This window comes from Piliocolobus tephrosceles, chromosome 1 (assembly GCF_002776525.5).
Source record: "Piliocolobus tephrosceles isolate RC106 chromosome 1, ASM277652v3, whole genome shotgun sequence".
Taxonomy (NCBI): domain Eukaryota; kingdom Metazoa; phylum Chordata; class Mammalia; order Primates; family Cercopithecidae; genus Piliocolobus; species Piliocolobus tephrosceles.
In genome coordinates this window covers 99495715-99517577 of record NC_045434.1, presented here as the reverse complement: position 1 = coordinate 99517577, position 21863 = coordinate 99495715, and the positions used below count along the sequence as shown (strand labels likewise).

At 37.2% G+C, this 21863-nt stretch overlaps 1 protein-coding gene across 1 annotated transcript in view; it reads right to left on the bottom strand.

Annotated features, from left to right (window-relative positions):
* Window positions 1–21863, bottom strand: part of ATF6 (activating transcription factor 6) — a 245648-nt gene that overhangs the window by 49718 nt on the left and 174067 nt on the right. Inside the window, exon 15 of the mRNA XM_031935524.1 lies at window positions 6805–6889. Coding sequence (XP_031791384.1) covers window positions 6805–6889 — 85 coding nt within the window. The remainder of the gene's footprint in view (window positions 1–6804; window positions 6890–21863) is intronic.

The following is a 21863-nucleotide window of genomic DNA, read 5'->3' as shown; positions in this document are numbered from 1 at the left end:
GAAACCATCATTCTTAGCAAACTATCACAAGAAGAGAAAACCAAACACCGCATGTTCTCACTCATAGGTGGGAACTGAACAATGAGTTCACTTGGACTCGGGAAGGGGAACATCACACACTGGGGCCTATCATGGGGACGGGGGAGCGGGGAGGGATTGCACTGGGGAGGCATACCTGTTATAAATGATGAATTGATGGGTGCTGACGAGTTGATGGGTGCAGCACACCAACATGACACAAGTATACATATGTAACAAACCTGCACGTTATGCACATGTACCCTAGAACTTAAAGTATAATAAAAAAACAAAAAAACAAAACAAAAAAAAACCCAATATCCCTGATGAACATCGATGCAAAAATCCTCCATAAAATACTGGCAAACAGAATCCAGCAGCACATCAAAAAGCTTATTCACCATGATCAGGTGGGCTTCATCCCTGGGATGTAAGGCTGGTTCAACATATGCAAATCAATAAACACAATCCAGTATATAAGCAGAACCAAAGACAAAAACCACATGATTATCTCAATAGCTGCAGAAAAGGCCTTTGACAAAATTCAACACCACTTCATGCTAAAAGCTCTCAATAAATTAGGTATTGATGGGACATATCTCAAAATAATAAGAGCTATATATGCAAACCCACAGCCAATATCATACTGAATGGGCAAAAACTGGAAGCACTCCCCTTAAAAACTGGCACAGGACAGGGATGCCCTCTCTCACCACTCCTATTAAACATAGTGCTGGAAGTTCTGGCCAGGGCAATCAGGCAGGAGAAAGAAATAAAGGGTATTCAATTAGGAAAAGAGGAAGTCAAATAGTCCCTGTTTGCAGATGACAAGATCATACATTTAGAAAACCCCATTGTTTCAGCCCAAAATCTCCTTAAGCTGATAAGCAACTTCAGCAAAGTCCCAGGACACAAAATCAATGTGCAAAAATCACAAGCATTCCTATACACCAATAACAGACAGAAAGCCAAATCATGAGTAAACTCCCATTCACAATTGCTTCAAAAAAATAAAATACTTAGGAATCCAACTTACAAAGGATGTGAAGGACCTCTTCAAGAAGAACTACAAACCACTGCTCAGTGAAATAAGAGGACACAACCAAATGGAAGAACATTCCATGCCCATGGATATGAAAAATCAATGTTGTGAAAATGGCCATACTGCCCGAGGTAATTTATAGATTCAATGCCATCCCCATCAAGCTACAAATGACTTTCTTCACAGAATTAGAAAAAACTACTTTAAAATTCATATGGAACCAAAAAAGAGCCTGCATTGCCAAGTCAATCCTAAGCCAAAAGAACAAAGCTGGTGGCATCACACTACCTGACTTCAAACTATACTACAAGGCTACAGTAACCAAAACAGCATGGTACTGGTACCAAAACAGAGATATAGACCAATGGAACAGAACAGAGTCCTCAGAAATAATACCGCACACCTACAACCATCTGATCTTTGACAAAACTAAACTGACAAAAACCAGACATGGGGAAAGGATTCCCTATTTAATAAATGGTGCTGGGAAAACTGGCTAGCCATATGTAGAAAGCTGAAACTGGATCCCTTCCTTACACCTTATACAAAAATTAATTCAAGATGGATTAGAGAGTTAAATGTTAGACCTAGAACCATAAAAACCCTAGAAGAAAACCTAGGCAATACCACTCAGGACACGGGCATGGGCAAGGACTTCATGTGTAAAACACCACAAGCAATGGCAACAAAAGCCAAAATTGACAAATGGGATCTAATTAAACTAAAGAGCTTTTGCACAGCAAAAGAAACTACCATCAGAGTGAACAGGCAACCTACAGAATGGGAGAAATTTTTTACAATCTACCTATCTGACAAAAGGATAATATCCAGAATCTACAAAGAACTTAAACAAATTTACAAGAAAAAATCAACTCCATCAAAAAGTGGGCAAAGGATATGAACAGACACTTCTCAAAAGAAGACATTTATGCAGCCAACAGACACATGAAAAAATGCTCATCATCACTGACCATCAGAGAAATGCAAATCAAAACCACAACGAGATACCATCTCACACCAGTTAGAATGGCGATCATTAAAAAGTCAGGAAACAACAGGTGCTGGAGAGGATGTGGAGAAATAGGAACACTTTTACACTGCTGGGACTGTAAACTAGTTCAATCATTGTGGAAAATAGTGTGGCGATTCCTCAAGGATCTAGAACTAGAAATACCATTTGACCCAGTCATCCCATTACTGGGTATATATCCAAAGGATTATAAATCGTGCTGCTATAAAATCACATGTACACGTATGTTTATTGCAGCACTATTCACAATAGCAAAGACTTGGAACCAACCTAAATGTCCATCGAAGACAAACTGCATTAAGAAAATGTGGCACATATACACCATGGAATACTATGCAGCCATAAAAAAGGATGAGTTCATGTCCTTTGCAGGGACATGGATGCAGCTGGAAACCATCACTCTCAGCAAACTATCGCAAGAACAGAAAACCAAACACCACATGTTCTCACTCATAGGTGGGAATTGAACAATGAGAACACTTGGACACAGGAAGGGGAACATCACACACTGGGGCCTGTCGTGGGATGAGGGGAGGGGAAGGGATAGCATTAGGAGATAAACTTAATGTAAATGACGAGTTAATGGGTGCAGCACACCAACATGGCACATGTATACATATGTAACAAACCTGCACGTTGTGCACATGTACCCTAGAACTTAAAGTATAATAATTAAAAAAAAAAAAAAAAAGAAAAAAAAAATAAGAATTGGGGTGGACTAAAAAAAGAGGGAATAGTTAGCTGTGTAAAAACAACCATCTGATCTTTGACAAACCTGACAAAAACAAGAAATGGGGAAAGGATTCCCTATATAAATACTAACAGTATTTTACACAGCTAACTATTAGCTATGTAAGAGGTCAAGTAAGATGACAATGGAGACATGACCTTTGACTTGGTGAGATATTTGTCATTGACTTCCCTTTGCAAGAGCATTTCAGTGGAGTGGAAGGGCAATGGCATTTTATGGAGCGAAATGGCAAAAGCTTGGTAAGGGTGAAAAGAAGACAAAATCGGAGATTAGGAAGTAGAAGCAGTGAGTGTGAGTGAGTCTTGAGAGTTCTACTCTAAAGGGTAACAGAGAAATACGATGTGAAGTCAAAGAAGTCTCTCTATACCAGAGGTAATAGTAATATTAAGACATTTTGGGCTGTGTGCAGTGGCTCATGTCTGTAATCCTAGCACCTTGGGAGGCCGAGGCAGGAGGATCACTTGACTCTAGGAGTTCAAGACCAGCCTGGGCAACACAGGGAGACTGTCTCTACAAATAATTTAAAAATTAGCTGGGAGTGGAATGTGCCTGTGTTCAGGAGCTACTTGGGAGGCTGAGGTGGGACAATTGCTTGAGCCCAGGAGGTGGAGGCTGGAGTGAGCCATGGGTCACGCCGCTGTACCTCAGCCTGGGCAAGAGAGTGAGTCCCTCCCTCCCTTGAGGAAAAAAAAAAGGACATTTGTATGCTGATGGGAATGACCTAGTAGAGAAGAAGGAACTGTATAAAAAAGGAATGGTATAAATGCAGAGTAAAGTCTTTGAGCATTGTGAGAGGTGCTAGGAGTCAGGGTTCAAAAGGAAGAAATTACCTTACAAGTTGGCGATGATATTTTAAGGACAATGGCAATGATGATTATTGCAGTAAAACAGCAGCTAACCCCAAAAGAGGCACTATTTAAAGCTTTTTTATTCATTTCACATCAACTCTTAGAAGAAGGTATTACTAATATCTTATTTTACAGATGAGGAAGCTGAGGTACAGAAAAGTTAATTAACTTGCCCAATGATGCATATCTAGCAAGTAGCTAAGCAGGGATTTAGAACCCAATGGAAGAGACTTTTCTTTCAGTGCAATAAGAGGGAAGGCAGAGTTTGTGGGTGTAGATGCAGCTGGGCCAGTGGTAGTGGAAACATGACGTAGCTCTTGCATGATGACATCTATTTTCTCAGTGTAGTATTTGGTGAGTTCATCAGCTGATGGGGTGGGGAGAGAGGATGTTGGAGTTTCGACAACAGAAGGTGAGAAATTCTTTTTTTCAGAGAGGGAAAGTGAATTTACTAGCAATGACTGGCAATATTAAATATCCCTTTGAAATTAATGGTCATAAATTTGAAGTGAATCTACTTGTTCTCACTGAACGATACTTTCTAGCAATTTTCAGCTGCTTGAGACCAGGCATAGAGAGGAGAGCCGGGTTTACCTAGAGAGCAGTTTTCCCAAGAAAGTGGAACCTAAGAAGAAAGGAGCCAGGAAGTAAGGGGTGTTCAGAAGAGAGTGGTGACAGTACAGAACCATGGAATTTAAGCTGGGTAAGGAGGAATGTTTGGCCATTAAGGATGTGATGGACACAGAAAAGAAGTGGCAGGGTCAAAGGACTTTAGACTTGTGAGGTAAGAGAGTAGTTGGAGTGTGAGTTTTGAAGTAAGAGAGTAAGTAACAGTCAGAGAGTGGGATGCCTGAAAAGGAGATTTCAAAGGGAGTGCTGCTATTGACGATGATAAGGTCTAGATTATGACCATGTGGATGGGAGGCTGAGGTGGCACGGAATGAAAGATGACTGGATCAAAAAAGGCTAGAGTACTAATGACTCCTCTATGCGGATGCTGAAGTTAGACAGCAGGATGACAGAGGCAGTGGAAGAGTCGTCAGTGGAGTAGATGACAGCAACAAATAAGGGTAAGAGGAGTAAAGTGTGATGTGACAGATTTGCAAGATGTTAAGGGGACTGAAGGAGAAAGAAGAAGAAATAATTTGAAAGTTGTAGTGGGAAGCAAGGATACCACCTACCATGCTGCAGACTTTGAGGTACATGAGGAAGGGGAAAAAACCAGGCTCTAATTTAAGAAGTAAAGAGACTGTTCAGAGAAAAGGCTGAGGACGTAGCACGGTACTTGAAACATGGTATATATTCAATCAATATTTCTTGAATTTGAATCTTAATTTTTTAATAGGAGCTTATCCTAAAAAGGGAAGTTTTTTTTTTAAAAAAAGACTATTTACAAGGAGTCTGAAACAGATTAAAAAGACAATGTTTCTCTAATGACTGGATTTTCCAAATCCATGAAAGGCTCCTCTTCAAAAATCAGTCACCTTGCCAAGATAAACATAGTCAAACAGCATCTTGTTGGTTTTGGCTTAATATAAATAGATAGCTCACTGTTATAAAATAAGACCAGGCATTCATTCTCTTGCATAAGAACCCAATATCAGAAGAACAAAATTCAGTGAATTCTGCCTTGATAAAACTCAGAAAATAGCCTTTCTGAGCATAAGCTGACCCTTTGGTCTATTATAGTTTAGGCAGAGAAACTTAGGTACCTATAGATTGAGAATAAGTGAGACTTCCTAAATACATTCTTTGGAATGTAATAAAATGCACTTCGGAATATATTCTTCTTCAGGTAGTAATACGATTATTCCATGAGTAACTTGAGAGGTATGTCTTTATTGAAGAAAGAGATGTTCTTCTCAATGTTATCATTTTTCTTAAACTTGTTCTGAATGTCTTTGTAAGGCTAAGTAAATATTGTAATTTTTTATGCTTTAACAAAAAACCCATTTATGTTTATGTCTATAAAGTTACTTCCTAAGCATTTCCAATAAGCTGTCTACATACAGCTCATGAAATTCTATAGTCCTCTATGGTCTTAAAATGTATGATGAATATTACTTTTCCCCTAAAGACTAAATTTTATTGAAACTTATCTGGAATCTCCCCAAAATTCTAGTGTTTTGTTTTATAATTGTATTTGAAGGTTTAATTATTATTTATCAATCAGAATGTGAACTGGTTCAACTGCAGGTTAGTTCAAAGGGCTTTTCGTTTTCGTCGTCTTCATATACCATGAGGTTTTTGCTACCAGACAGAAAATGTACTAGTACCTCCATTATATGAGATATACGAACTTGAAAAAGATGGCCAACTCTCCAATTTTCAATACGATGTGTCAGAGAAAGCAATTAGTCAATAACACACACTGTGCTCATTTATAATCCACAGCTGGTAATGGGAGTGAGTTATTTCTCTTCTCCATGAAGAATCAAGCTGGAAGTAATATCTGCTTCACTAGATTTCTTAGTACCTCACATATTACTTATGTGACTTTCTCTTTGGAGTACAGTGATTTTTGGGCTTGTCTTTTTTTCCTTCTAAACTATAAGCAGGTATACTATGCCTTAACATCTGTGCATCATATTATTATTTGTATTTTGCTTAATGTCCAGTGCTAGTAATAGAAAAAAATACAACAGTAATACTATCAATATCAAACTCATCAGTATTATCAATTAAACATAAATAAGCCAGGCTTCTGTGGCAAGGTCTAGGACGGTATCAACATTTAGGTAACACAGGAAACTGCTTTGAGTTCCAAAAATCTAATTCACAAATTTACTGTCAGAACACAGCAGCGGCTTCTTACACTACATTTATGACTAGAAAGGTTCCAGACGCAAGTCTGTAGAGCAGTCAAGATGCTAGCTTTTCCAATTCTGTAATAAAAGAGAGATACTTTTTCATTTAGGGATGTAGTAATTTTTAAAAAAAGAATAATGGATTTTAAAAATAATATTTTTGTGAAAACAGTGGAGAAATGTTTCAGAAATAATGTATGGATATATACTCATTTAACTGAACATTTTAAATGTCTTTGAACTAATGAAGAGAATCTTGGTTAAACAAAGAAATCTCATGTTGTTCATAAACCAGAATTTCAACTTACCATTTATGTTTATTGCTGGTAACACAATTGACATTTTTGGTCTTGTGGTCTTGTTATGGGTGGTAGCTGGTAACAGCAGGTGATCCTAAAATTAACAAAGAACAATCTGTTATAAACTGGCTTACTCCTATAACAGGTCAAATTCAGGGTTTCTAAGAGGCCAATATTTCATTGAGATGATGAAAAATTATAGTTTTTATTTGAAGTTGGCTTAGACATAATTACACACCATCTTAGAATCATTCATTCATTAATGTAATATACATTTACAGAGTGCCTACCATTGTCAGGCACTATGCAGTGATCTTGGAAAACTCTTAGGTTTCTACAACACATATGCTGTAGCACACTATAAAGAATACTGATCAAGCAGTCAGGACACGGGATTTTAATTCTAATTCTGCCACTAAATAGCTATATAATCTGGACAAGACTACCTATCCTTTCTGTGTTTCAGTTTCCAGTCCTGTAAAATGATGGGGGCTAGACTAGATAATGTCACAAGATACTGAAAGTATCTATCCACTAAACAACATATTCAAACTTTGTTTTTAAAGGCAATAAACTCTTTTTCCTATCAAAATTCTTATCCTGGGAATTTTCTACTTGTAGAAGAAAGGAACTACCAACATGTAGAAGAAAGATTCTGACTGAAGCAGGGCCAAGCCCTAGAGCCTTGCCTGCTTAGCCTCCTCTTCTCCCTTTGAAGTGACCAGAGCATTAGACATTTATTTGCAAGTGACAGGTGCATGCTAAAGAAGATGTACAGTTTTTGCCCTTAAAAAGCATAGTGGCCGGGTGTGGTGGCTCACCCCTGTAATCCCAGCACTTTGGGAGGCCAAGGCAGGCAGAACAAAGAGTTAAAAAATTACAAATACATGCCTAGCACAATTGTATAGTCCTACATTGTGTAGGGCATCTGAGGTTTCTAATTTCCAGCACACAAGTACTAAAAGTAAGAATGAGCCAAGAGAAGTTTGGCTTCAGAAAAGGCAGAGTATAAGTGTTTTGAAAATGTATATACATCTATAGGCATTCTAAGGCTGATTATAAATGGCTTATGACTTTGATATTAACTACTGTTTTTAATAACTCCTCTTCTTTCTAGGAAAAACATATGAACTGTCACAGAAAAAAGAAAAAAAAAAGCATATTAGCATTTCCATTTAAGGGAGCATGGTTAAACTGGAGATAAAACTCAACCTAAGTTTGACCCATTTTGCTTTCTTTTTTTGTTCCTGTGTTCACTGTTTCACCATTTATACAACAAACTTACTATATGAAATAACTCATCAAAAAGTAGGATCTGATACAGCTGAGAGCAATAAAAATTCAACAGAACTTCAAAGTTCAAAGTTGATATGATTATGAAGTGCGATTATCAGCAAAATTAAGAAAAAAACCTAAAAAGTGAAAAACAAATTGAAATTGATATACATGAACAGAACATTTCCAGTAACTGCTTGTATTTTGTGTAATTCAAGGCAACATTTCCAAGAGAACATGTTTTTAAAAATCGGGGAGGAGAGAGAAGATGAGTCAAGTTCTGTTAGAATTCCAGCATTGCAGCAAGGGAATTTTTTGTTTTGTTTTTTTTTAAGTGCATTGTTAGACACAAAGATCACACATTTCTGGGTAAGATAACATTATAACCAAGAAAAAACAGAATTTGCTGATCTTCGAGCCATGAAAGTTATACATAGCTTAATTCCTATCATTAAAATACTGCTTCAGGGTCTCTAAATTGAATGTGAAAACAAACCAAAAAACTTGCAAGCCCCAAATTAAGGCTATTGTAAAAATAAACACACTTAGATTCCACTGGTCATGGGTAAGGTCAGGCTCAGACTTAATTCTGAGTTTCCTGCTAAGATATAGATGCCATACTAATTGTTGTTTTTAAATATGATCTTCTGAACACAATGTCTCCTACTTTCTCTTTTCACTAACTTTCTAACAAACTAGTTACTTTTGCAGCAGAAAGCTAAAAACCATGTATGATTTATGAAAAAGAAGAATCACATCTTGCATGCATATGAATTATTAAAGTTAACCTGCCTTGTCTCTAATTATTAAAGCTTTGCAAACTGGAGTAACAGTTTTAAGTACTTGTTTACCAAGAGGCCCAAAAATTAGACTGCAGGGAACCAAAGCTGGTATACTACCAACTCTAACAGTACATATCTTATAATAAAAATAAGTGTCTATATATCACATATCACATATATTTTATCTATCTATCTTATCTGTGTATCTGGGACAATGTAGTTACTTCATTGAATATTTACCTCCACTTCCTCAAAATAAATGTTTCTTGAACCTCACAACAATGAATCCCAAATATTAGTTTCTCTGTGTTCATCTTACTCTTTTTTAGATCATTAATACTGTGAGCCACGTTTTCAGAAACAAAGGAGCTGTAATCACTCAATAAATATTTACTGGCTTCTTACTGCTCATTTAAAAAACATTACTCAGCACAGTACCCTGTCATGTGTTCAGCATTGTGCCACAGAGGATATTTTCTTTTAAAGAATATAAATCCAAGTTTTTATTTTGTTGGGAAAACTGAATTGTGGCAGAAACAGCCATTTTTTTAAACTCAATATATGCTCTCCTTCTTCTATAATATTAAAATAGCAACAGGACTTGTGATATTGAGTTGGGCACAATGCCACCCAGAATAAAGACTATATTTCCTAGCCTCCTTTGCAACCAAATAAGGCTACATGGTCTGGTCAATGGACCGTAAGAAGAAATGGCAACTTCTTCAAGGTGGTAATGGTGGAAGGCTTTCTTCCTCCTTCCCTTTCTCCTTCTTGCTAGCTAGAAGGCAGATATGACTGCTAGAGCTGGAGTAGCCATCTTTGTTCCATGAGACAGAAGCTGCAAATTGAGAATTATGGAGCAAGAAGACAGAAGGAGGCAGGGATCTTGATGATTAAGTAGCTATCATTAGATCTCTGAAACTTATACATGAAAGAGAAATAAACTTCTAATTTATCTAAGACATTATTATTTCGTATTTTCTGTCACTCAGACCTAAACCTAAACCAAATTACTAGTTAAATTACAAATTTGTGAAACAGTTCTAAAGGAATTTGGTCAAGAGGAATCTCCATAATAGTTAATCAAGAACAGCATTGTTATTTTTTAACAGCATAGAAACCATATTTATAATTTAGTCTTCTTGGTATCACACCCCCTTTTAGTTAAATACTTATTAAGGAACTAGTGGAGGAAATTCAATCCCAGAGGTACAATTTGATAAATTTGTACTTCTTTCCCTCCAATTAAATCATTTAAAATAACTCAACAGTGACAAAAAAGAATGCTGCCATAGAAAGAAATATATTTTGGCACTGTCACTCAAAAATATGTCACTAATTTTAAGATATCTTCGAATGGACTCCTGAAATGTCTTCATCAAGCTTTCCGTAGGGCTTAGATACCACAGGATTTCCTCTGGAATGAAATCATGTGGACAAATATTATGATCAATGTATTGTTACTCTTATTCCCAGAAAAAGTTAGAGAAACATGAAGGGGAGGGGGCGGGGAGAAACACCAAAACATTTCCCCACGAAAATAAAGCATCAGTTTTCTAATGTTATGCAGTATTGTACATGAGAAAATACACGACTTTCATACAGTTCTCCCAATTCCCTCTTCCAAGCAATTTGTTAGAAACCAACAAAATATGAGTGCATAACACAGCATTCAAAGTTACGTTTCTTCTCTTTTTAAGAAAACAAAAGCACTGGAGACTGGCTTATCAAAAGAAAAGGATCACATTTTGCTCTGCTGAAATTAATTACGGTAACTCACAACAGAATTCAGGCCCTACTGAGAGTTATCAAATGTTGATTCTACATAGCCACATAGAGTACAAACTGATTAAACGACCCTTCCCATTCCCCCTATAAAATTCACTGACTGGTGCCCCTAGCACAGGGAACATTCACGACTATTGAGTTGTATCTTTTTTCAAGACTATTTTCATTAATTGTATTAGTCAGTATAATTGTGTAATAAAATATTACATAAACTAATAGTGTGAAAAGAGAGCAAAAAGATAAAAATAAGTTTTAAAATGTTCTCTCCTTGCAAAGCAACCATAAAAATCGTAATAGTCTGCCCTCAGATTGCTTAACAAGTACCTTTAAGTTCTTATTCCAATTTAAAGTAACTGTAACCAATAGTGGAAATTATGGTTGCTGAATTGTGAGTACGGTTTATGCAAGAAAGGCAACATGGAACTCTGAAGAGTGGATCTGGACTCAAAGAAAAGAAAATTGGCCCTACATACAAAACTAGCCAATGAGTGCATATTAACATAATCAAATGAAATAAAGATATGTATCTTTTTAAAAACTAATTTTAACCAGCATTGTTTATTAACAGACCATCTACTAGTCCCCATTATATAGATAAGATGGCTTCTACTGTATTAGAAAACTCTGGCTCAAGGTTGCAGCCCTTTATCTTTAATAGAAAGGAATGTATTTCTATCATAATTTCCCCTAGAAATGAAGGAAACTCAGGCTGCACTTGTGACACTGAGCAGCTTTTACACGGATCAACACAGACCTCTATTAGGGAAAAAGTTTTGCATAGCAGACCAATAGTAACAACAGCCTCTTAACATTTTATATTTGGCCCATATCCACTGGATTCCAGAGATGGGGTTGGTTTCCCAATATACGAAACTGTTAGAAGCAGATCAAAAATAAAAATAGCACTTAGCCTTATTTCAAAAATAGCTTTGTATTAAATTTTCTCTAACCTATGTCCCTGTCCTAGAGAGCTTTTGTTTTCTTCTATCACTCCATTTCGTATCTTTCAAGCTGTCAAAGAAGTTGAAGAGCATGTTAAACCTCAAAAATTAGAGCCAAAGCATCAACTAGAAGTAGGCCTTTCAGAGTTATTTATCTAAATTCTCATTTTGCACTAGTGTTGCTTTCTAGTAGTTACAGTAATTCTGATCAAAAAGCAAATGTGTTCATTCATTAAAGCAATGGAATTTGAAATCATGAAAATATACAGACACACATTGTGACATATCCTGAAAATAAAAACTGCAAAAAACAAAACTGGGGTGGTAAAATTAAGTAGAAAGTAATCATTTAAAGTCTATTAAAATGTCTACTACACAGGGCTTCTCAGCATAGTAAAAACATAAGCAAGGTATATTACTCACCCGAAAACTAGAATTAATACAAATAGCTAATATGAATGCTGTATTTGTGCCATTAATGTATGCAATAAAACTACAGACCAATAAAAGGAAATGTAGAGCTTGCATCTGCACCATCAGTATGCATGTCAGCCAGAAGAATAAATCAAAACTATTAGTGTACAACAGATGGCCCAAGAATGAGCCAAGGTTTATGCTTTGACAAGTGGAAACTTCTGACACTTAATACAAATCTGATAATGCTGGCAAGGTCACCAGAGGAAAAATGAGCTTGAAATCCTAATAAGTACAAATTCAAGTTTTGATTTAAGATACACTTTTCAGGCCGGGCGCGGCGGCTCAAGCCTGTAATCCCAGCACTTTGGGAGGCCGAGACGGGCGGATCACGAGGTCAGGAGATCGAGACCATCCTGGCTAACACGGTGAAACCTCGTCTCTACTAAAAACTACAAAAAACTAGCCGGGCGAGGTGGCGGCGCCTGTAGTCCCAGCCACTCCGGAGGCTGAGGCAGGAGAATAGCGTGAACCCGGCAGGCGGAGCTTGCAGTGAGCTGAGATCTGGCCACAGCACTCTAGCCTGGGTGACAGAGCGAGACTCCGTCTTAAAAAAAAAAAAAAAAGATACACTTTTCATGTCAAACTCTGGAGGATGTCCGCTGCAAACTGCCCAATTAACCGTGCCTCCCCTTTTATTCACACCAAAAAGTATTAGGTTGGACCATAAAAAATTGTCATTTTTGTGAGTCAAATATCAGTAATTTCATAAGGTTCAATCTAAGAGTGATATATGCCTCTCTTTTTAAAAACCAGAATTAATTTTGAGTTTCTTGGTCAAAATGGTTTCTTGTAAATACTTTCCTAAGGACAGGCTAGTAGCATCCAAAATCATTCTTCTCTTTTGATGAGAGTTTCAGGAAAAATGTTTCTAAACCAGGTCAGGATTGATCTCCCTAGGGAAACCTCTTAGACAAAATGTTGGTTACATGCTTTGGACAGGTATAGGACCAGGAAGTCTTCAATCATGTGCTTTATATTACTTCATTCAATAACTTGGAGTTGGCTGGGTGCGGTGGCTCACGCCTGTAATCCCAGCACTTTGGGAGGCTGAGGCAGGTGGATCACGAGGTCAGGAGATCAAGACCACCCTGGCTAACATGGTGAAACCCCTTCTCTAATAAAAATATTTAAAAATTAGCCGGGCGTGGTGACAGGCGCCTGTAGTCCCAGTTACTCGGGATGCTGAGGCAGGAGAATGGCATGAACCCGGGAGGCAGAGCTTGCAGTAAGCAGAGATCGCGCCACTGCAATGCAGCCTGGGCAACAGAGCGAGACTCCATCTCAAAAAAACAAAAACAAACAAACAAAAAAACACTTGAGTTAATCAAAGTTCAAAACTTTGTTAGGTATAATAGAGGGCCTTTTCAAAAACTGGGAAGTACGTGATTTAGGAAAATAAGTTAGGGCCTCTGAAACTTGTTAGCAATTGTAATTTGTTGAGTGCCAACAGGGCAGCAATCCAAAAAAAAGTCATCTTAAGGAAAAAGATCAAACACTAAATGCATACAGAGTGTAACCATTTGGGAGTTTGTCATATATAATGTTTACAAGATACTTCATTTTAGAAAATTCACTTTACTCAGGACTACTGGTAGGAAGTGAATTTCCTGAAGATTACATTGCCTCCTACAGGTGTGCTACCAAAGCAGACCACAGGGGGTCAGGTAGGAGGGTCTATGGCTACAGCACATTGAGTCAACAAGTTTCCTGAGAAAAGTTATTAGGAAACACTTCAAGCAAAAAGTTAAAGTTACCTCAAATGCCACTTGTGTTTGTGTAGATAGCACAGCAGGGTGGGAAGGGAACACAAAGAGATACACTGGCCAATTCATGATTTCATATCAATCATTCTACAACTTTCTGGAAGGGGAGAAAAAAAGGGGTTTCGTGTAACTTATATTTCTAAAGTTATCTCTCCTTGCATGAGCCTCCAGCCTTCACTCCAGATCTTGATCCTTATCAAAGCAATTTTGATGTTGGCTTCACATAAAGAAATATGGAGAACTATAAAATGCCCCTAAAGCACATTTTAGGAAAGACTACTCTTAACAAGGCAAACTACAAAGTGGAATAAAAACTTTTAACCATAATATGCTTTATGTACTTGAGTGAACAAATTTTCTCTCAGGATCTTGGGTTAACAAAATAGCCAAACTCAACACTTGCTCACATTAGAAGCTGAGCTTTATTGCCAGCTGCAATCCTACCTGTATTTATTCCTTTTTATAAATTTTATAAAGTTAAAGTTGGAGGTATGATACTATATAAAGCTGTTCCACAATCTAGAAGAGTTCACTTTTCATATCACATAGGGTATACTTTATAAAGCCTAGTAGTTTTATTTAATCATAAATAGAATAGTAAGTTATCAGTTTCCATTCAGTTTGTGTGTGTGTGCGTGCGTGTGTGTGTGTGTTTCATTTTGCTTTGTTTTTTAATACAGTCTCATTCTGTCACCCAGGCTGGAGTACAATAGCGCAATCTCGGCTCACTGCAAACTCCACCTCCTGGGTTCCAGTGATTCTCCTGCCTCAGCCTCCTGAGTAGCTGGGATTACATGCACCCGCCACCATGCCCAGCTAATTTTTGTATTTTTAGTAGAGACAGGGTTTCACTGTGTTGGCCAGGCTGGTCTCAAACTCCTGACCTCAGGTGATTCACCTGCCTCAGCCTCCCAAAGTGCTGGGATTACAGGCGTGAGTCACCACACCTCACCTCCACTCAGTTTTAAAGTGCATTTTTAAGGTATAATGCATTTGTAGGAAATACAATTTTTAAATTGTTTAGTCAAATATTGTGCTAAAAAGGATTTCATTTAAATTTCAGGTGGTAACAGCTTAAAAGTCAAACTGGGGTATAATAGAATAGTACAATAGTATTAAGTTCTGTACTAACTATGTATCTTTCAGAAAGCATTTAATCATAGGAAGCTGGGATCAGAAGCAAACACAGTGCCAGTAGTAGGTCCTTCTAAAACAGAAGCTCTTAACAAAGGATACATATCATAATCACCTGCAGGATTTTATAATATAAATACTGACATTCCTCAACTCTTGGAAAACAATTTATTACATGGTAAATCTTGAGGTGGGCCAGAATTTTTCACTTTTAACAAGTATCCCTGGTGATTCTGATGCAGATAGTTCCAGGACTCTGCATTCACAAACAGCGGCCAGAGTGGCACAGACAGATTAAGAGGACGGACTCTGGAGCTAGACTGCCTGGGTTTGAATTCTGCTTCCATCACCTAATTTCTTGCTGTAGGATATAAAACAAGTTCCTTAATCTTTCTGTGTCCTCATTTTCTCATTAGTAAAATACGGACAGTAACAATACCTATTGCACCGATTGTTTATAAAGATTAGACAAGTTAGTATTTCAACACTTATAAGTGTTCAACAATTTTTTTTTTTAAAGGGACCAAGAAGTTTGAGGACAGTGAAGTCCTTGAGGAAATGCAACAGTTAAATGCAACTGATACAGGAAATTTAGATTTGTTGTTGAAGTTTATTCCCTCAACCACATAGTTGAGAGCCATTGTTCCACTGCTGAACAAAATAAAGGATGACAGGCACACATGACCAATTCAAACTCTTTAGCCTAGAAATGAAATCTCTTTATAATTTGTTCCCTACTGATTTGGTCTCTCTCCATCATGATCTCACTTGTATTTATTCCTTTTTATAAACATTAGCACTAACTGCCATAGATATTCTCTACCAGTTCAACCAGGAAAAGAAGACATTTTTTATTTCCTTTAATATAAAAGATGACAGGGGAAAAATAACTGAAGCACAAGTATTCAAAGCCTCCACTCTATTCCTGTCCCTTTTGTAAAGGGGTGACTTTCTGTTTTTGTAAGTGCTAACTGTGTGTGTGCTAGGGGCAAGTGGTGGAGAGCAGAGTTGGAAGAAACTAAATTGGTTTAAACATTAAAAGGTATATGAGTTATCAGCAGAAAAAGAAGGTCTGGAAGTTGGAAGGATGAAAAGAGATGGATAAAGAAGGGCAGCCTCAGCTGTGGCCTTTGTAGAGGCACACACCTTTACCTGCCCCTACTTCAGATATTCATTCAAATGTCAATTTCTCAGTGAGGTCTTTCCGGGCCACCTTAGTTAAATCGTACATACGCATTCCCACCAAACACACTCACCTTGTTTCCTTTCTCTGCTTTACTTTTCTCTCTAATCCCTATTATATATCTTTACCCTTTACAAATGAGCTCCATAACAGGAGACATTTTCATCTGTTTTGTTCATTGCTGAATCTCCAGGATCTACTACAACCTTTCATATAGTAGGTATCCACAAATGATTTATAATGTAAACTAGCTACAGGAGGACTATTATAATAGCTTTTTAACTAGTTTTTTCCCTAAGGAGGCAAGAATCTCTAAGACTCTTTCAGGCCAAACTATTTTCAAGCCTTTTTGCACTTTGTTGAAATTTACTCTGTTGGTGAAAAAGCAAAGCCAAACTGCTAAGCCTTAGCATAAATCTATGTAGTGGCACCAAACTAGTCTAGTAGTCACTGTATTCTTCACTGCCACATACAGTAACGATGAATCAACTAACAAATGAGTAAATGAATAAAATATTTTAAAGCCAATTTCAATTTAGAATATCCTTGTTGAAGCAGTAAAAATTATTAACATTCTCTGTGATGAAATGGCAAGAACATAAAAAACTGTTTTGCTACCTACTGAAGTATAATGGTTATCTCAAGAAAAAGCACTTGGGTGAATGATTTGCAAGCTGAACAACCCACTTTTTTCAATACCACTTTTACTTGAAATAATGGCCAATAATATTGTTATTCAGGCATGGGTAACCCATTAAGCACTTTTTAAAAATGAAGTAAGCCTGATATTTCAAAGAAAACACTTGACAGTATTTGCAAATGATAAAATTTGGGATTTTGAGTGAAAATTCGAATTTTGGAAACCATGTATCTACCACCATGAGTATGACTTTTTTCTTCATGTGATTCGTGGTAATATTAATGAATGTTATTCTTTGATATTGTATAATGAAATATGTTCTTATTTGGAAGATCTGCCTCTTAGTGAACTAATATCTTCCAAAGGAGCAGTGAATGATGTTACAAAATCACGCATGGGGACAAGTACCATTCAAACTGCAAGACAGATCAATGGATTTTTCATGTTACACAGGATAAAACTGTCACTGATATGGCTTTAGATTCTATAGTGCAACTAAAATTTTCAAGAAATTACCACTTGCTGAGTTTTTATGTAGTATCAAAACAGAATAATTCACAATTATTTGAAAAGGCTATTAAAATACTCCTTCCCTTTGCAACTACTTACCTGTATGAGGGTAGATTTTCTTCATATATTTCAACTAAAACAATAAATTGCAACAGACTGAATACAGAAACATATATAAGACTAATGTTATCTTCCATTATTAAAAACCTGCATATTAAAAACCTGCAAAACTGTAAAACATATTAAAAACCTGCAAAACTGTAAAAATATTAAACTTCACATATTAAAAACCTGCAAAACCATAAAACAATGCTACTCTTCTCACTAATTTTTTTGGGGGAGATATCACTATTTTCCATTAAAAATGTTACTTAAAATTTTAATTGATTTATTCTTTTCAAATAAAACATTAAATATTTTAAACATTTCTTAATTTTTATTTCTACTAATGGCTAACGATATTGAGCACATTTTTATATGCTACTGGCCATTTGTATATCTTCCTTTGGAGCAATGTCTACTCAAGGGTTGAAAAACTAACTGGTTGGGTACCATGCTCATTACTGGGTGATGGGATCATTCATACCCCAAACCTCAGCATCATACAATATGCCAATGTAACAAACCTGCACATCTACCCCGAATCTAAAATAAAAGTTAAAATTATGAAAAAAAGACTAACTAGCCTTAAAAGTTACTTCCAATAAATACATACAAATATTTCATATGTATGACAGATAGAAATATCTGTAAGAATAATGTTTGTTGCTTAATAGGACAGAAGGATGTGTAAGTGGGCAACATAGTGGTCTATCTACTATAATTTTATATAAAACATCATAATGATGTTACTAAGATTACACCCAAAAAAGTATTCTTATATATATGTACTATCCTATATTAGAAAATACTTTTTTTATCAAAGTTTTCATTTTTCAGTTTCACACAGCATTGCTTAATTATCTATTTCAAACGTAAAATTTTTAAATGTTCTTGTGTAACTGAAGATCATCAGTTTTGTACAAAACTTACAGAATGAACATGTCTCAGCTAATGCATAAATGTATGTCACTATGAGTACATATGCAAAGCAAATAATTAGCATATACTATAACATTAAGGAGATACTTTTAATAAACTACTTTAATCAAGCTATTCTGACTTCATTTGTTGTCAATACTTTTAATCCTCTTTCTAAAAGTATAAGCAGAAATTATATTCATAACACTTTATTCTTTCTAACATACTGTTTGGTCTTTAGACTTCTAGTAATATAACATAATGATGTAGAGTTTAAATGCAAAAGATTATATTTGACTGAATGGCTTCTTATTGAAAATGTTAACCCCCAGCTCAATAGGCTCATAAAAATTGCTTCCTAAGAGGTCTCTTTTCATGTCATCTGTTAATTATTTATAAGCAAAAGTTGAGTACCATTTCTCACGTCGTCCATAAATTCTTCAAGTGAAATGACATAAAGGAAACCAGTTTTACGATAGCCTAATTGATATAAACAAGTGTTGCATTCCTACAGCATATTTCTGGCTACGAAAACATCACCAAACTTCTAAATAAAGACCCCGAGCACTTCTAATATTAAATATTGAAATAAATGTGAGCTATACATACATTTAATAAAGACCAATAAAAACAAGTAAGATAATTTATGCAATTTTTGGTCAATCAGTAAGTGATGGCAGTCGTAGTGATGGTAGGTTAAGTCAATAAACGTTTGTGAAGCAAAAGTTATAAGGATGTGGGAGGAAACTGGAGAAAACCTGTGCAGACACATGGGGAAACCATGAAAACTCCACACAGACAGTAGTCCCAGCTGGGAACTGATTTTTTTTCTCATTAATGTTATATTGAAATGAAGCTAAACAAAATGACATTTTTTGAGAACCTGCTGTGATCTGAGATGTTTCTTCAACTCTGGACGGGTGCCTAATAGAAGGACTGAAGTAAGCTGTGGAATATGTAGGTCAGAGGTTCAATAATTCTGTGCTTATCCCACAACATAAAATGTAAAAAAATAGCAAAGAAAAATTTCCACCAATAAATATGCAAGACCCAGAGGAATAAGGCAGTGGAGTTTTGAGCTGACTACACTTTATTTAAACTGTGTAAAATGTATGAAATAATTTTTACCTGGAATGTTTTGTCTTTTATATTTATTACCAAATAAGACTTAATAACTTAAGGGAAATTCTTTTTAAGCATTTATCAAATGATCTAACTTTTACATATTTAAGAAACTAACTTTTTAAGCACCGAAATCTGGAAAGGTAAATAAAAACATTATGTTCGTGACCACAGAGAATCAGTTTTGAAAAGCAATTTTCAGGATTCTTCATTCTGATACACTAGACTTATTTCTTCCTAACTCTTGGTTAGAAAAGTAATAGAGAATTACTGAAGCTGTTAATGGGGTGACAGAGTTTATTTCAAATGGGCTTGTAGAGTGTAAAGATTTAGTACAGATGTTTGGAATAACTTGCAGCTGTTGCAGGGTGACTAGGCTTAATGACATCACTGGGAATACTGAAGGAGAACTGCCTGGAGTACTTTAAAATATTTATATTATTGTGATATGAAAAAATGTTTAATTAGAAGCCAGAAAACAGTGTAGAAACTTCATTGGCCTTTGTTTAATTCTGAATCAGATTTCTAGATGTCTCAACATTCTTACATATTCCTGGGTACACTTATTCACACATATCCTCTGTTGTAACAAAGTGCCTCCCCTAATAAGAAAGGGGAGAAATGATTTTCTTTAGTTTCATCTAGGTTTGCTTTAGCTCAATTTAATTCAGAATACTTTAGCATTTTACCATATGCAAAACACCATAATGGAAAAAAGGTGAATAAAAAAACCCTTCACTATTCTCAAGAAACTTATTGGGGAAAATGGGAAGATGGCCGAATAGGAACAGCTCCAGTCTCCATTTCCCAGGGCGAGCGACACAGAAGACCGGTGATTTCTGCATTTTCAACTGAGGTACTGGGGTCATCTCACTCAGGAGTGCCGGACAATCGGTACTGGTCACCTGCTGCAGCCTCACCAGCGAAAGCTGAAGCAGGGCGAGGCATCGCCTCACCTGGGAAGCTCAAGGGGGAAGGGAGTCCCTTTTCCTAGCCAGAGGAACTGAGACACACAACTCCTGGAAAATCGGGTAACTCCCACCCAAATACTGTGCTTTAAGCAAAAGGGACACCAGGAGAATATATCCCACACCTGGCCGGAAGGGTCCCACGCCCACGGAGCCTCCCTCCTTGCTAACACAGCAGTCTGCGGCGATCTAACCGCAAGGCAGCAGCGAGGCTGGGGGAGGGGCGCCCGCCATTGCTGAGGTTAAATAGGTAAACAAAGCCGCTGGGAAGCTCGAACTGGGTGGAGCTCACAGCAGCTCAAGGAAACCTGCCTGTCTCTGTAGACTCCGCCTCTGGGGACAGGGCTCAGCTAAAGCAGCAGAGGCCTGTGCAGACGCGAACGACTCTGTCTGACAGCTTTGAAGAGAGCAGTGGATCTCCCAACACGGAGGTTGAGATCTGAGAAGGGGCAGACTGCCTGCTCAACTGGGTCCCTGACCCCTGAGTAGCCTAACTGGAAGACATCCCCCACTAGGGGCAGTCTGACACCCCACACCTCACAGGGTGGAGTACACCCCTGAGAGGAAGCTTCCAAAGCAAGAATCAGACAGGTGTACTCGCTGTTCAGCAATATTCTATCTTCTGCAACCTCTGCTGCCGATACCCAGGCAAACAGGGTCTGGAGTAGACCTCAAGCAATCTCCAACAGACCTACAGCTGAGGGTCCTGACTGTCAGAAGGAAAACTATCAAACAGGAAGGACACCTATACCAAAACCCCATCAGTACGTCACCATCATCAAAGACCAGAGACAGATAAAACCACAAAGATGGGGAAAAAGCAGGGCAGAAAAGCTGGAAATTCAAAAAATAAGAGCACATGTCCCCCTGCAAAGGAGCACAGCCCATCGCCAGCAACGGATCAAAGGTGGTCAGAGAATGACTTTGACGAGATGAGAGAAGAAGGCTTCAGTCCATCAAACCTCTCAGAGCTAAAGGAGGAATTACGTACCCAGCGCAAAGAAACTAAAAATCTTGAAAAAAGAGTGGAAGAATTGACAGCTAGACTAATTAATGCAGAGAAGGTCATAAACGAAATGACAGAGATGAAAACCATGACACGAGAAATACGTGACAAATACACAAGCTTCAGTAACCGACTCAATCAACTGGAAGAAAGAGTATCAGCGATTGAGGATCAAATGAATGAAATGAAGCAAGAAGAGAAACCAAAAGAAAAAAGAAGAAAAAGAAATGAACAAAGCCTGCAAGAAGTATGGGATTATGTAAAAAGACCAAATCTACATCTGATTGGGGTGCCTGAAAGTGAGGGGGAAAATGGAACCAAATTGGAAAACACTCTTCAGGATATCATCCAGGAGAACTTCCCGAACCTAGAAGGGCAGGCCAACATTCAAATTCAGGAAATACAGAGAACACCACAAAGATACTCCTCCAGAAGAGCAACTCCAAGACACATAATTGC